Raw genomic sequence first — 16,967 nt, forward strand, 5'->3', positions numbered from 1 at the left:
CTAATACTCATATGTATATAATTTCCTACCTACCGAATAGGAAATAATAGCAATTATTTGAGGAAAAAGAAACCCATTTTTGTTTCCGTAAGGGAAATGAAAAAATGAATCAAATTGAGGCTGAAAAATGTGTCTCATTACTTTTGAAATTAAAATTCCAATCCATATCCAATTCTATAATATATACTATAATATTTTTATCAGATATTTTTAATGTAATATGTAAGATGTGCAAACCCCGTCAAAGGGCGAGTGGACTTTTACATATGATGGATGGCACATGCAGATGGGACATGAAATGAAGCTGGGAACTTCCTCGCTACACTTTTTGCTACACCATGACGTTAATAAATCACAAACGTGTCCATTTTATAGGCCACAATGTTAGTTTGTCCCATAAGTGTCCCATAAGTTTCTTTTCCGCGATATTCACCACTTTAATCCACAGCAATCCGGGTTCCCGGGCAAAAGACTTAACAATCTATCACATCGATGATCGAAAGACTACTGACTATTTTCCAGAGTACATATTATTATTGTTAATGTTGTTGTTTGTTGTTATGTTGTTGTTTATGTTGTTGTTTGTTATTGTTAATTATTGTTAATTGAAATGTTTTTGAAGATGCTCAGTTTAAAAAAAAAATCGAAAATCAGAACAGGAGAGAAATTTACGGGACAAGCTAATTTAAAGCACAGAGTAGAAAGAAACTTGAAAGTCAGCTGTAAGCGACACTCCAGAACCAGTATCCAGTAGAATTTATTCAGTTATATAAGCTTTAAAACGGAAAAAAAATTAAAAAAAAAATAATAGAAAAGGATATGCCTCATTATGTATCAAAAATAAATAATCTAATAAAAATGTACTCTGATTTTGGCTAAATTTCTATCCAACAAGGATTTCTCGGCGGACAAACGCATCACGTAGCGGAAATAGGTTCTCGCTCGTTCTAGTACATGAAATATTTCCGCAATACGCGACTGCAGGTCCCGCAAGGAAATGTCGTTGTACCGAGTTTACGTCAGCGTAATAACCGAATAATATTGGTTAGTAGGATTAGAAAAAAAAAGGAGCCACCGATCGATTAGTTTTGATCGTATTTATACTTCCGGAAAAAAATGCGTATCCGATGAGAGTTCTCAATATTCTTGAACTCGTTGAAACTGCCAAATTTGGATTTGGCTCCATCCTGCGACAACAATCAAAGATGAAAAAAAAAGAATGGATTCAAGGACGAAGAATTAATTTCAAAGTGCATAAAGCAGTTGTTGAGGAGAGTAGAGTGAATTGTTGAGGGAGGAATTGAGGGAATTGCTCGCAAATTACACTGCTACCCCTGAATTTATGGAAAGATCCCAAGATCCCATCAAATTTTGGGATTTTTCTTTCCATGAATTCTACTGTAAACTAAATATAAAGGAACTATAAACGAAACTAAAAACTACAAACTGTTCACAAATTTATTGAAAAAAACAACGAAATTTTCAAGGGGATATACATATTTTCGTGGATGCGCTACATAGACATATACGAGAACTCCGGAGGTTCTCCGGAGGCTTCTGCTCTCTCCATCCACATCGACGATTCCAGTTAATTACGCTGCGTTTTCTATTCCTAATTAGTCGACCAATGTCTAACGCGTGCCGCTTGCAGGGCATTGCGGACGAGTAGCCATCTTCTGCTCCACCGTTTTTTTTTTCGAAATTTTTTTTGAAATTTTCCGCCTTTATACCACGTTTTGCTCTATCGTTTTTTTTCAAAATTCTCAAATTTTTCCCCCTTTATACCATGTTTTTGTTGTCGTTTTCGTCATTAGGTCTCCATTCAATCCGTCGTTCGCCGTCGTAGCGAATCCTCTGAACCTCAAATCAACGAGTTCATGTTTACGCGAATTTTCTTGACGATTTTTTTTTGTGAAACTTTACAGATTTTTTTCTGTTCAGCTTGACCATGGAATGTCATGCCATCGTACTTCTGATGACCCTCTTCTCCATAGGTAAACAGTTTGGCGACTATTTTTGTTTTTTTTTAAAGGAAAAACACCAAATAAATAAAAAATAAATAAAATAATAAAATAATGAAATAGAAACACTAATCAAATATCTTATTATATTTACATTATGTCATGGTTTATGGTTTTTTAAAATATGTTTTATGTTTCTAATATACTTTTATCTTAACATATAAGTTATTATATTACATATTATCATATATTTCATAATTGGTTTCAACTTTGTGGTCTTCTGCTTGTTTCCCTGGTGATAATATGAAAAAATAATAAAAATAAAAAGATAATGTAATCCAGGAAACGTGTGAAATGCTAAAATTTATGGTAAATATGTCCAGCAATTGCAAATGCGAATCCAATTAGGGTGCTCTACAATTAGTGCCGAGGAAATGTCGTCTGGACAATATCCAGCGAGCATATCCGCAAGGTCATAGGATCGAAGGGAATACCTCCGGCGATGGCGAGTGAACATTTATTCAAGCAGTAATAACTAAGGTCTTTTAACTAAGCTAAGAAATTTTCCTTGGAAGGATGTCTAATGAGGAAAATCCTATGAATATTTTATTCGACTCACACTTAAATGAATTCAGACTTCATTAATTCTTTTTTTTTTTTGTTCGAACAGGGGAAATGTCCTCGATAAACGCTTAATCGAGAAATTCTTCGCAGATGGGCACCGTTTAATCTTTTTAATGATTCCCCTTCGAATGCAGCTTTGCAGAATATTTAACCTGGACTGTGATGGGAAAGTTCCTTAAGGGATTTATGTATTAAATTCGAGGGAATACACGACAAATCTCAACGTTTTTTCGCATTTTTTTGGGCATCTTTTTTTAATTTTGATTTTTTTTTTGCTTTTCTCTCTTTTTCTTTTCTTACTTCTTTTGAATATGTTGCGATGAGTTGTCATATATTTGTTTTTTTTTGTGGATATGTAAACTATGTAAACAACCTAATCACACTCGAAGTACCGACTTAGTAGTCCGAATTATTCCAGAGGAGTCATTAAATAGCGATCGAAAAAATAGCCTAAAAAGGTTAGAAGTCGTGTCACATCCGCAGTCAAAAAAGTGAATAGCTCTGAAGTTTCATTAGATAGCTCTGCTACTTTTGAACTAGAAAATTTGGGAAATTATAATATCCTCTAAAATTTTTCTTTCCCTTAACCATCCGTAGGAAATTATAAAATCCTCTAAAACCAATTTTTTGAGCTGTTATAAAAATTTCGTAATGAAAATTTCCTAATACTGAGTTTGTTCTCTGAGGAATTAAGTGCTGTTTTATCTCATCTCATCCGACATGTGTGGAAATATTTTCCAAAAATTCATTTCGAACTTGCTCAGGATTTCCAGGAATCGAGCTGAGTTCATTCAAATAGCTTCTATGGGTTCGGTATTTCTATTCTCGAGCAGATTCCAGAACATTCCTTTTTTCATACTTAGTTCAAAGATAAATGTTTAAAAATTGGAAGTTTACTGTCTCCGATGAATAAAGTTCAAACATTTTCAGAAAAATAGATTCACTTTGAGTTTGAAGTGAAAAAAAAATTGTTCTAAAAAACAATAATTAATAATGACGAGAGTTAAAGCTGTAAGAGCCGGAATGTTCCAAATGTTGAAATGTTCCAAAAACACTTTTCGAATCGATCCTCGTTCCATCGTCATAAACAGTCGCAATAAACGAACTCAAAGAACTGAAAAATTCCGCGAAAACTGCAATCCCGTTTAGCAGAACACCTGCTCATTTATTTGCTGTTCCACTCAGAACTGCCGATAAATTCATTTATATCCGATTGATTCAAAAATTGACAAAAATTAAATTAGCATAAAAAAAAAACCAAAGATACTACCTTGAAGGGAAAGAAATGCCCTTTTAGGTGTCAGAAAACGCTAAACTCTTTTCTTTTCCTGTAAGGAAATTGAAATTTAAGAAAAAATCGCAATTACTTACGCATCAACCGAAGAAAACCTCTGAATCCTTCAGAAAAAAGGGGGAAATGTTCTTAAACGCTTTTTCTCGGAATTTTTTTAATCACAGAGAATAAGGCTTTGCTGGAAAAAGTTATGAGTTTAGTGAAGATTTAAGATTTTTTGGTGGATACTCATACTATGAAATTTTCAGTTTTTCAATGCTTTTTTTTTTGGAATTTTAATTTTTAACTTTTTTTCTATTTTTAAAGAAGAGGTCCAAGTCCTTCCTTAGCTACAGCTTTTTTCTTATGTTCAGTTTCCGGGAAACTGTACCAGAGAAATTGTTCCGCAAATACGGACGGTCGAACGTTGTCGTGCTATACGTGTATGGGTCGTGACATGGAGAACTGTATGCATGGTTTAACGTGTTGTGGTGGATCCTGTTTCAAATTGATTGATGAAGGTTAGCGTGGATACTGTATCGCATAGTATCGTTACAGTATGTAGTAGCACTGTAGAAATTGTTCTTACGGAATCAATGACTACTCTTACAGAACATGATATGGTCGTGAAAGGTTGCACAAATGACGATGAGGAAGACGCTTCGATGAAAATTCGTACTCTCGATATGACCCTTTATTGGTCCAATAACGAAAAAGTCAAAGGTAAATGCCGGAAATTCTTCAAAATCCATGACTTGGGTTTTTTTCGCCACGCCCCCGCAATAGATGCAACAAGAAAATTGAAAATATTGAATTTATTTTTTTAGAATTTTATTGAAAAGGTATGGTATTCTCACAAGTCTTTTGTAAGCGGTGAAATTTCGCAAACATTAATTCCTTAGGAAAAAAAGACCAATGTGTACACCCACTGAGCATGTTCTTAGCGCGAAAACTAGTCCCCAAACATTATCGATTCGAATTTTCTTTTTTTTTGGACTGGATCACTATTTCTCAAATCTACAAGGTCGTCACGATCATCTCGTCCCCAGATTACTCTTACTCTTTCACAATTTTTTTTAGAAAAATTTTCATGGAATGGTTTGAAAGCACGCATATTGAATGGGGAATTATTTCTATTGTTGAGCTATTATTATAATGATGGAGCTCCATGTAGTTCACTTGAGATTTACATTTTTTGAATTTATTAGAAATTTCAAATCACTAGTTTACAAACGGTACATATTACATTTGAATTATTCCAAGGGACTTGATCCACTCTTGCGTTTTCCATAATTTATTGCATTCATCACTTCTGGATTTCTTTAAAAAAAAACAAGGCTCAGAGAGCCGCGAACCGCACCGTTCCTGAAGATGATCCTTTCATAACATTTCAATAAGGCTGAAATATTTAAAAATGAAAAAATTCAAGCTGAGTTCTGAGCTAGCTGCTGCCAACTATTTCTTTTTTTTCATACACGTCTTGAATCCAGAATTCTTGCCGATTGGGATACATAGCTCTTGCAACAGGCAAAAACAAACAAACAAGACAAACTATTCTTTCTCGTTAAAAAGTTGGCACTATTTAAATCTCTTAGCGAATCTTTGCTTGCGGAAAAAAACTAAAATCGATGGAAATTTTCTCTCTTCTTTCAGCTTCCTTGTCGATATAATTCTTATAATTATAACTGATGATCCATTTTGTTTGGTCTTGTGAAGAAAAGAGAATTCTGATATGAAAAATGGGAGAAAAAAATTTTCCTGATTTCCATAGCAAAAATGTGTTGGTACATTCGGTGCAAATGTATTCTAAAGTGGAGAACTAAAAAAAATATTTTTCATCAAATTTCCAAATAAATTTAATCAGTATTCCAGTCCATAAGCTGTCCCTTAAAACAAATTTAAAAGGCTAGAGAAATTCTAGCATATAAAGCTACAAAATAACAACGGAAAAGTGGGAGAATAAATCTTGGAAAAAATAAAACAAAATATTTTCTTCTCATTTGTTTGCTTGAAAATAACTGGTTTTTTTTTCTAGGACAATCGTTTTTCTGTCAAGGAACGGACTTCTGCAATGATTCGCCTGTGATTTCGTTTATCTCTTCAATTATTATTGTACCTCTTCTACGATTTCTGGTCTAATTAATGGCTTTGCATCGATTATAGTTCCAAAAACTGCCATCAAATATTCATAGAAAAACCGTGTACGTCGTTCTTCAACGTTTCCGCTGTGTAGGCTGTTGTTGTACACAGTTCTTTGACGAAAACCATAAGAAATTCATAGATAGGTAGAAGAGAAAGTTGTGATGTGATAGGTTGAGATTATGCAATGTATGTTCTTCACATTTCTCGTATTTATCATAGAAAATTTATACCTCAACGTTATTAAGGTTAATGTTTTGTTGTGTGCATTTTATTTTCCAATATTCTGTGGTATTCTCGTGGCTCAGCATTATCATTAAAGAAAAACATATAATTCCGGTCGCTGTTCGAAATTCGGATAAAGATCCAAAAATTGCGAGAACTGGTCCCAGCGGGAAGCGCGAAGTCGACACTCGACATGTCCACATTCCTCCACGTCTCATGGACATGGATTCATTTTGGTCCAAAGCGCAAACTATCGAGTAAACGAAAACGTAAAGATAAACTAAGGAGTAGTAAAACTATTGCTGGGGACGAGTTCTCGCCTCTATTACGGGAGACCAATTAAACTAAATATGATTTCACTGTACTGACAATTCCTGGGAATATCTCTGAAGATGTTAGGTTGAAAAACTACTAAACATACCAGATTTATTGAGCACAATATAGTGTAGCATCTGCAAAAAAAAATCCTAAATAATTACGGAAGTGGTATATACAGTTTATTTTGTACAAGGCGAACTGCATCAAATATATGGTTGATATTTCTTCAATTATATGAAATTAATGAATCTTTTAAATTTCTTCAATTTATAGGATCAAATTGAATCAAATAAGTGTAGAAATTTTACGGTATGACCCGCATAGTGGTTGAATTATGGTACATAACAGCATGACATCACGTACATATTGAAAAAGGCATGCTTATAAATAATATTTTAATATGTAGTTCATTACTGCTAGTAGGCGGGCAACTAATCTCTGTTACTATTTAGAGATTACGCTCTGGGAATTTATCTAGTACACCTTTTGGCCCGGATGGGTGTGGTGTAGCAGCTAGAGGTTCCGCCAGGCCTGCTCGATCGATCGGAGGTTCGAATCCGCCCTAATGCTCACCAAGCCATTCGTCCCTCCGGGGTCGATAAATTAGTACCAGACTTGTCTGGGAGGATAAAAACACTGACTTGACACATCGGCTAGCCCCCGCAAGTCATTGTATAGGCCAGATACACGTTCGTAAACCTCTAACGATTCTGAATTGAAGTGAACGTGGGGGCGCATCCCAAGCGGATTGATTAACGCCAGAAATTTATCCTTTATCTTTTTTCCCTGAGAACTACTTACTACAAGCAGATGAACTGGATGGCTCAAAACATAGCGGGATACCGAGGAAAGTCTTCCAGGACGACAACGTGCGCGCTCACATTTCGCGAAGTTGACCCAGACTAAAGGCATCACCCCTTGAATCTGAGGAGGTACGGATTTCAGGTGAAGTATTCGTATACGGGATAGTAAATTATGGAGAGAGAGGCGATTCCGTCCATTTCTTCTTAATTCCCGCAAAAAAACTGTACGGAAGATACGACTATGGACGTTCCGGCTAGCTATTTTCTACAAAGAGTTCGATTGGAGCGCGCCAGCCCTGTGCATGCGCCGCATCTTCCGGGCCGTTATTTACGGGAGTTAGGAAGAAATGGACGGAATCACCCTTTTCTCCACAATCTACGATCCCGTATGCGAATACTCCACCTGAAATCCGTACCACCTCAGATTCGTGGGACTCCTAGCTGCGCAATCTCGACTAGACCATCGTTACCCCTCCGCCATAGATTCTGGACATTTCCACGTCCGACCACAGTTTCTTCGAATTTCTGGCTTATTAAATGGAATGATGCCACCACGTTGATGGAGATGAGATCAAAACAGACCTTCAATCATTCTTTGATCGCAACTTCGCGAACTTCTGGAAGGAGGAAATCTACAAACTCATAGTTCTGGTACGTGACACGTATGGTACCAATTTATCGACCCCGGAGGGATGAAAGGCTTGGTGAGCACTAGAGCGGATTCGAACCCTCGACCATGTGGCTACAACGGACCTCTAACCGACTGCGCCACACCCACCCATGTGTGAGTGAGGATAAACAGTTTGCAAATGAAATTTTGCAGAGTATAACAGAAATTTGTTGCCAGTCATATACATATTGCAGTATTCAGTGAATAAAGTTAACAGTAGCTTAACAGACAGTATTTCTTTCCATTTGCGGTAATTTTAAATTTGCGTTACTCCATTGAAGCGATAGAAACTGTAAACTATGATGTCCACGATCCTTAATGTTCACCATGCTTAGCACACGAGCACGATGACGTGTAGTTGTTCTACAGATTGACCATTCAATAACAACACAAACAATTATAGTGAAAATAGGCATCACCTAAATATTTGGGAAAATTTTCTGAAGCAAATCACACCACAACCACATAATCCCTGGATGCCTTACCTGTAACGATAATTTAATTGATTTTAGCGCCGGCAAATCGTTGTCGGTGAAAAAATTCTCTAAGGAAGATCGTAGTATAAGACCGCCTAATGATTGTATGCTGAACGCCACCAGCTGTACAAAAGCAATTTTTGCAATAAATTCCGTTGTCACGATATTTTCGTCGATTTGAAATCGTCGCGATACGCAGCCGATCGATTTCGTCTTTCGTTTTTTGTTCGTCAGTAGTAGTACAATCATTATCGTCATTGTGATAGTGGAGCAGGACACATTGAAGATTAGAACCTCATTGATACGTCCAGTAACCTCATCTGGTGTACTTGTGGCACTAATATGCGGTTCCTTAAACGACACTCCTATGTATATATACAATTCCACAAGAATTGCCGAAAGTATCTGAAAAAAAAACGGAAAAATTCCCTCATTTTTATCTTTTCAGGGACTAAAAAATCAAAATTTTAGCATCTAAACCATCTACTTGCTACTAATAACAGTTTTATTTCTGCAGCACTTCACGTAGAAAAATGCACTGTAACCGTGAACGAAAACCTAGTAGGAGGTACATATGGTGCGAGAACTGGTCCCCATATTAACAGATCTATTTCTACAACACTTCTTATAGAAAAAGACATTATAACTCGAAAAGAAAACTTAGTACGATAAACTTGTTGTGGGAGAGCTTCTGCCGATATGCAAAAAAAGTCTAACCGTAAAAGAGAACCTAGCACCAAAAAGTTATGGTGCGAGAACTGGTCCTCATACTAATAGATCCCGCAAAATTAAGGAGTTTCATCATAGTTTGCTTCATTTTCTAAGTGAATCATTAGCTGCCTCATATAGATCGCACTGGCCCATTTATGACGTGAATAAGAGCTTAAAAGTTTTAAGTTAGTTTAAGTTTTAACACGTTTTCTATTGATTGAACTCTGCGATATACATCAGGGGAACTGCTCCAGTATTGATCGAACTCCACGATCTATTTTAGCAGATCATTAGCTGTAAACGTACTTATTAATACAACCGAAATTCATTAAATAGAGCCATGAACTCCGAAACAACTGTCAGATCCACGACTGCTTAGAAATTTGTAATCAAGTTAGAAGTAGGAATGCGATGATCAGCACTGTTTATCACTGGAATGCGTTGGCGCATTTCCAGCAATAAACGTATTTTATTTATTTATTTTTTATTTACTGCTTGTACTATTTAGGCAGAACACACTACAGTAATGGGAACACGGAAAATAAAATTTCATTTCCACGGGTTTCCATGGAAAACTCAAAAACGTGCGGCAAACGTGCGCGTGCTATTCTTAGAATAGTGAATGACGATCATATTTTATGTAGTTGAGTTTAAAAAATAACAGAAGGTAGAATAACGCTAATTACAAGCCCTTGTTTAAAACGACAAATACAAATTACGTACGATCCTATGCCAGACGTCATAGGTTATCTTTAATTTCAAAAAGCCATTTGTTTTTTTTTGTTTCAAAGCCTGCTCAGAGATTAGAAATTTACCGTATCTCAGCTTTATTGCAAATAAGGTTAAACGTTTGTGTTCACCTCATTAATTCTAGTCAAAAATATAATTTCCAACAGATAATGTTGCAGGTACTGTTCGAGAACAGTGCATGTGGTTGTTCTTTGTGCATATGAAACCACCTCCATCCTGGATAAGGTTACTTTTTACAGTTTTTCTTCCGAAAAACACATGAATTTTACAATTTTCCAACGTTTTTCTTTAGCAATGAAGTTATGGGCTAATGCCAAATGGAACTGTTGTTTAGTGAAAAAAAATCGCCTCCTAAAAAATTTAAAAAATCTCGTTTCTAAGAAAAATTTTCTAAGAAAAACGTTTCTAAGAACGTTTCTAAAATAATTAAATTCAGAAATGCTTCCAAAATTGTGTTACTATTATTACTTTATTTACATTCTTTAATTATCACTACTATTAAAGAATAAAGGATAAATTCTCTGGCGTTAGTCAATCCGCTTAGGATCCGCCACCACGTTCACTTCAATTCGGAATCGCTTGAGGTTCGCGGATGTGTAACTGGCCTATACAATGACTTGCGGGGGCTAGCCGATGTGTCAAGTCAATGTTTTTATCCTCCCAGACAAGTCTGGCACCAATTTATCGACCCCGGAGGGATGAAAGGCTTGGTGAGCACCGGGGCGGATTCGAACTTCCAATCGATCGTGCAGGAAGCGGAACCTCTAACCGCTACACCACACCCACGCCATTATTACTATCAATATAACTTTATTATTACTTGTTATTATTATTTTATTTGAGTTAAACATTGCTAACTACCGTATGCACCTTACCGACATAACAAGTCCTAAATTTCCTGTCGAACATCTCCATCTTTCATATGAATCCACATATATTGTGGCAATTGTTCGCTCCATTGTCATCATCGCCTTCGAAAGAAGATAGAGCTCTAAGGAAAATCCGTAAAGGATATTGAAAACGATGTAGATGTTTTTTGGTAGAAATACATCACATGGATCACGATAAGCAAATGAGAGAAATATTTGATAACTCTGAAATGATTATTTTCATGAATTTGACAAAAAAAAATCTAATCATACATACGTTCTTGGATGTTTTTTGAGGAGGTAAGCAAGTTTATAGCTAAACGAAACGATGAACTCGTAAATATGAGGATTTAATTGATAATCAGGCAATAATTTTCGATTAATATGAGTTCAATTAAAAATTAAACACTTAAATAGAAAGTTTTAACGAAAAAGAAAATAATGAAGCCATTCAACTTCGTAAACAAAAAAAGGCGACCATTTCTTACCTTTTTGCAGCACTTTCAGCTGGAATTTTTGATGTGAAGGAGACATTTGTAATTCCATCTAGGAATTAAATTAAAAGCAGCGAAATGGAAGCGGGAAAAAAAGGTAATACAAGTTGTTAGAATTGTCAATTGAAATCTGTGCGATAATAAAATAAACACTTGGCCGGAATCGGATTTATTTTATCGTTTTGTTTCATTTTTTTTTTAAATTTATTTTACAAAGAATTTATTATCTACCAGTCTTCAAAGCCAGCTACGAGCAGAAAATCCAACTTAAAATATTTTATTCGTTGCTTATATAGGTAATGAGCCCAACTTGGACCTATTCTATGGATACCACAGTACATAGCTTGCAGCAACGAAAATGTTCGAAAACTTTTAACTTTTGTAAAACCTCAAAAAATAGCACCAAAATTGGCAAATGTTCTAAGCTATAATCAGTTCACGTTCACTCGCTATTGATCATAATTGATCTTCGTGATCTATGTATCCGGATCGATGTAATGTACGTTCGAATCGTTGACTACACAATACCACGAACTCTCAGCACATGTCGAATTTTCTACTGTTGCACTATTTTTTTCGAAAATAAATAGTTCTGTTGGCTTTTTTAATTTCCACTTCAGTTTGCTCGCTTGTTTTTACTTTTTCCTCTTTTCTTTTTCAGCTCCTTCCGTAAAATGGTTATATTATGAAAAATTAACGATTAGACACACACTCTCACTTAATTTCTGATAATTTTCACAATTAGAACTGGTGTTTTTCGATCAGGATCCGAGAACTTGAGAGGTCTTCCAAGAACCTATGGAAATTTTTCAATTTTTTTCACCGTAGTCAGTAGATTATGTAGTTTACTTCACTGTTATTATATTATTGCTACTCAGACATCAAAATGCTGTATTATTATCTTCGTAAGAACCATTAAATTTGCAGGAGAGGAAGAAGAATGCGGTTAGCATTACAAAAGGCATTATTTATTGTTGGTTTTTTACTTTTTAGAATTTTAAAAATAAAAATTGTCATGCATTATTACATCAAGGATTTGTCTATGAAGAAACGTATAGTTCAGGTACTTTTTTCGTTTTGATTGACTAGAACAAATATACTTCTTTCTTTACTTCCCTTTTGACCATAAAATAAAAATATTAGATTTCTATTTTAAGTAGAATAGCTTACCTGCATTACAATAAAGCTGGTATTAATTAAAACAGCAGCGAACAAGAATAAGGTCAACAATTTCTGAAAAAAAAAACATTTTTACTCATCATATACTCTCCTCGCAAAAATAACTTCATAATGAGGTCTGTGAGATTTTTCTCACAAGAAGAAAAATCATGACAATGTTTTTCTTTCTTTTTCTTAACTTTCGTTTTTCTCACTTTTTTTAACACGCTTTTCTGAGAAAATAATTTCTTGAGATTGTAGGGGATGATTACAGTAATAGACAGTCATCGGTTTAGCGCAAGAGTAATTCCGGTTTTTGCATACAAACTCGCAAATACGTAATGACTTATATAAATATTACTCATTTATTTCTGAACCCTATATTACCTCTCTGAAATTCCCCTAAAATTCGTATTAAGATTGAATTTTTTTCGCGTTCAAATGGCGGCTTTATAGGAAAAGAGACAAAATTGGGCAGAACTTCCGAAAATAGTTGTTTCTACGTATTTAAAGGCAGCATACCATGAATCTGGCGTGGCATAAATTCCTCATGGAAAGCTTCTATAAGGGGTCGTAGATTACGGAAAACCACCTGGTTCCGCTCATCTTTCCCGGATCGTCATAAGAAACGGCATGGGAATCGCTTTTTTTCCTATGAGGTGCGTTAGAACGCACCTTTATGTATACGTTCCGCTCCTCTCAGCAGTCTATTCATTAATTTAACATGAACAGACCAGTGAGGAGATCTCGATCAATCCTTGACCGCTCGCACGTGGATGCGGCGCGTGCGCAAGGGTGGCGCGTTGCAATGCAAGTCGTCAGGATGCAAACGGAGAGGTGAGCGAAACCACCTAGTTTTCCGCAATGTACGACCCTGTATGGACGTTTTCCATAGGAAGTCCATACCATGTCATATTTATGGTATGCTGCCTCTATGGTATGGCAGCATTCGCACATGAAATTCCATTGTGGTAATTTCAATTTTGGAGGTAAGGGCCAATCTTGAGGCAAGGATCGAAATCGATCCACAAAATACTACAGGAGAAGATGCGAAGAAGTCCGCCTTCTTAGTCAGTTGTCATAAACCGTCGAGACCAGCTTGGAAACGTAAAAAAGGTTTCCAAACCGATACAACATGAATTCAACAACAACTAAAGAGATCATGGACATCTACTCAGTGATGATTCTGCACACTTTATTTTTTTTTTTACTATATCTTTAAAGTAAAAACCATGCATTCCATGACGGAGCAGTAACGTGGTAATCCAGAAAAAAAAAAGAAAAACAAATCAGCTGGCATCGAAAAATTCTCTTAAGTAACTTAGTACGAGGAAAATATCTGAGAACTCTCTTTTTCGTGGGAACTGCAACGTCAAACACTCTGTTTACGGTATTCGCTCCTCAGTTGAGTGTAATTAGTATTGTGAGGACGTGAACACTATTGTTAACTTAGATTAATCACAGCCTTTAAAATAGAGTTTTGAGGAAAGTTCAGTCATGTGATCGGCTGTTTGATCATTTATTTTTGACCAAGCACTAATATCAAATAAAAAAAAATCGAATCAATCTAAAAGAGCTGAGACCAAAGCTGTAACAGTGCAGTAATAATAGTAATAATAGGTCCATCCAGCCGTTCGCCAAGGGTCCGGAACGGATTCTTGGGTTAGGTTTGTCACCTAAACCCTGATATCCCTCTACCCACTGTAGCGTTCTGGTTTCCGGAAAAGAATCTCATGTGAGGATTTCTCCAATTCTTTAGCAGGAGAATGACCTGCCAATCCCTTACACACATTAGACTGTGACCAGCCTTGCTGTGCAAAACTTAGGCGAAATTCTAGTGAGCTTTGTTCCATCTTGTTTTTCTTTTTAAGGGCATGCCTATAGATGTTTTTAAACAAATTAAATAAATAAGTAAATAAATAAAGCAGAATTGATGTAGAATGTAGGTGAGCATGAGACACGTTCTCAACTAAAATGCCTTAGTCATAGCGAAAGTGCAACTTCGAAGAATATCGAATCTTAAGCCTTAATCTGATCCACAAAAGATGTTTCAAGCGAATTCATTCGCCCAATAAGCGCACGGCATAGCATTTTTATTTAAAATACGAGAATGGATAGTTTTGAAATGACAACCTACCTCGAAATTTTCTCTAATTTAAACACTAAGGTCACCCAGAAACGTCTACGCATGCTCTTGTTTATACTCTCACTATGTATCAAAAAAAAAATTTCGCTTTTCAGGGGAAACTACAACTCCAAGCGTTTTTCTATCGTCGCTCTCTGAGTCTGGCCATTACTTAGAATCTCTGTGTTCAAATTAAGGGCAAAGAGAACTTTACTTTTGATTACTGATCAGAAAATTCGAGGTTCTGATCGGTAATCAAAAGTAGGTAGGTCTCGAAGCGTAGTTCTTAACCATGGTGAAAGCACGTACGCTTCTTTCCCCTCACAACCAGGAATATAAGGCGTCAGGAGCATCCAGATCCAGTCACACGACACCTGCGAGAATGACTTCGGAATCTCATAAAATGAGGACATATAGACCAATGAAATCGATTTTAGACCAATAAAATCTTGTGATAAACTATTGATAGTCTGTATAAAAGCTACGTCTTTGGAAATTTCCCTCATTCTGTGAGGATGCATAATTCCTTCCGTCAAATGTGTTTTCGTGGACGTTGTGAGGACTGACGACTCTAAGTTCTCCTTTCGTATCGAATAAGTGGATTTGTAGGGAGAGTTTTGAGCTTCCACCGTAAAACTTGTAAAATACACCTTACTTTTACTAATTCTGCAAAGATCTCAATCTCAGAAATTTCCCAGAACGTTGCCACTAAGCTAGGCAAAACGTTTCGGATTAGGTGTGGATTCTCACGGTTTTCTTATGCGAAATTTTGTACTCGGGAATGATGCGTCGTAGTCGTTTCACACAACCACGCTTCGGCAGATTAATTAGTATGGATTTCTTTTTTTTTACAACCAAAAATGAGACTGATATTAAGTTACATCAACGCAAAGTTCATTTTCTCATAGACTAAAGAAAAGGTCTATGAGAAAGGTCTTTTTTCTCTCGGTCTTGAGGTCCTTTTTTTAAAGAAGGCTGCGGTTTTGAAAAAAAAAATAGTTGTAAAAAATCTGGGAAAACGTCTCAGAGACTGCTTCTCAATACTTCTTCTTTAACATCATTTCTCATTTTTAGCGTTTTTTATTGTCAGTAAACTCCTAGAGCTGCACAATTTGTTATGATCCCCACATAATTTTCAACTTTATAAATTCAACACGATAAAAATCACCTGAATATTTGTGTGAAGCTTTGAAGCTCTGATATAACGAAAGTATACCCGAAGTACACAAAATATGGCAACTCCAGAAATAAATGAATAAAGGACTTGGACAGAACGATACGCGAAAGAAGTCACCACGACGACTCCCTCCTGTAAGCAAAACTATAATATTGAAATGAAAACTAAGAAAAATTATTCATTATTTTTTATTATTTATTTATTTTTTTTCATTCGGCACAGAAAAAACCAAAAACACTGCCTTTTAAAGACAGAAAACCTCTTTTAAATAAGGTGTTGCATAGGCCTAAAATCTTTTTTCTGGCGCGAGTTTAAAAAAATACCATTGCTTTTCAATCAAACTAATACATGAACAAATAGCACTTAATCTTCAACTGAAGATATGACTTTTATTAAATTTTGTCCAGAAAGAAAAGTGCTTCCATTTCTGGAATCTCATCAACGTAAATGAAAATAAACAATGAATAAATGTTACTGAATAAATATTTGACGTAAATATTGGACAAATTTGAGAGCCTTCCACCAGTAAATTTCACAATTTTACCCAGACCTCAAAAATATTTTCATCACAGAAATTTTGCTAACCAGTAATTACCCTCAATCTCCAAACAAAGGTGATAATTGCGCTATCGGGTAACCTAAACATTTTATGAGAAAAACGAAAAATTCTATGGTATGTTCAGATATAATGACATAGTATACCCAACACTTTCTAATCGGAGCGAAATAACTAAATCGTTGAACTTTCTGGAAGTTTCTCCTGACCAGGTCTTAAATACATTCTCAGTCGAGAGTTCGAATGGGTCTACACGAAGAAAAACTTACAGATTTACAGTAAGCTGGGTCGTTATAATTGGGAATATCCATAGATGTATCTTCGTCAGTAGCGGTTGACATCTCACAGTCCTATAACGAAAAAAAAAGTGAAATCCGTAAATCAACCTTGTCCGAGTTCTTGGAAGTAAATTCTGGGATGATGTACAGATTCATTTGAGAATTTTCTGAGCGATTAAAAATGTTCCAGAGCAACGGGTGTCTTGGATCTTATAAATTAGTATTTACAAACTTCTTAATGTTATTATTACCCGTATTTTCCATTATTTCGATGATAAATCAGAAAATTTATGCAACTACTCTGCAGCTACATTTAACGACTCGCGGTGATATGATTACTCCATACTTTTTCCGCTCAAA

The 16,967-nt window shown here is 35.7% G+C and overlaps 2 protein-coding genes across 4 annotated transcripts; one reads left to right on the forward strand and one right to left on the reverse strand.

The window, feature by feature from the left end:
- Window positions 1-1,948: 1,948 nt before the first annotated feature.
- Window positions 1,949-5,997, forward strand: RB195_003937 (uncharacterized protein; the record flags this gene model as incomplete). The annotated part of the gene is made up of 4 exons (XM_064201820.1): window positions 1,949-1,994; window positions 4,233-4,379; window positions 4,471-4,581; window positions 5,894-5,997. The coding sequence occupies 4 exons, from the start codon at window positions 1,949-1,951 to the stop codon at window positions 5,995-5,997; spliced, it is 408 nt and encodes a 135-aa protein (XP_064057701.1).
- Window positions 5,998-6,988: 991 nt separating this feature from the next.
- RB195_003938 (uncharacterized protein) lies at window positions 6,989-16,670 on the reverse strand (the record flags this gene model as incomplete). 3 transcript variants are annotated; one of them, XM_064201822.1, is made up of 8 exons in its annotated part: window positions 6,989-7,102; window positions 8,340-8,432; window positions 8,499-8,894; window positions 10,826-10,941; window positions 11,308-11,365; window positions 12,484-12,546; window positions 15,765-15,905; window positions 16,599-16,670. In XM_064201822.1, 8 exons carry the CDS (start codon window positions 16,668-16,670, stop codon window positions 6,989-6,991), a joined length of 1,053 nt encoding a protein of 350 aa, XP_064057702.1. The 3 variants fall into 3 exon arrangements, with proteins under 3 accessions (XP_064057702.1, XP_064057703.1, XP_064057704.1); XM_064201823.1 differs by lacking the exons at window positions 6,989-7,102; window positions 8,340-8,432; window positions 8,499-8,894; window positions 10,826-10,941 and adding an exon at window positions 11,010-11,044; XM_064201821.1 differs by lacking the exons at window positions 6,989-7,102; window positions 10,826-10,941; window positions 11,308-11,365; window positions 12,484-12,546; window positions 15,765-15,905 and having other exon boundaries at window positions 8,235-8,432.
- Between the last annotated feature and the right edge of the window lie 297 nt (window positions 16,671-16,967).

Source organism: Necator americanus, chromosome IV (assembly GCF_031761385.1).
Source record: "Necator americanus strain Aroian chromosome IV, whole genome shotgun sequence".
In the NCBI taxonomy this organism is placed as follows: domain Eukaryota; kingdom Metazoa; phylum Nematoda; class Chromadorea; order Rhabditida; family Ancylostomatidae; genus Necator; species Necator americanus.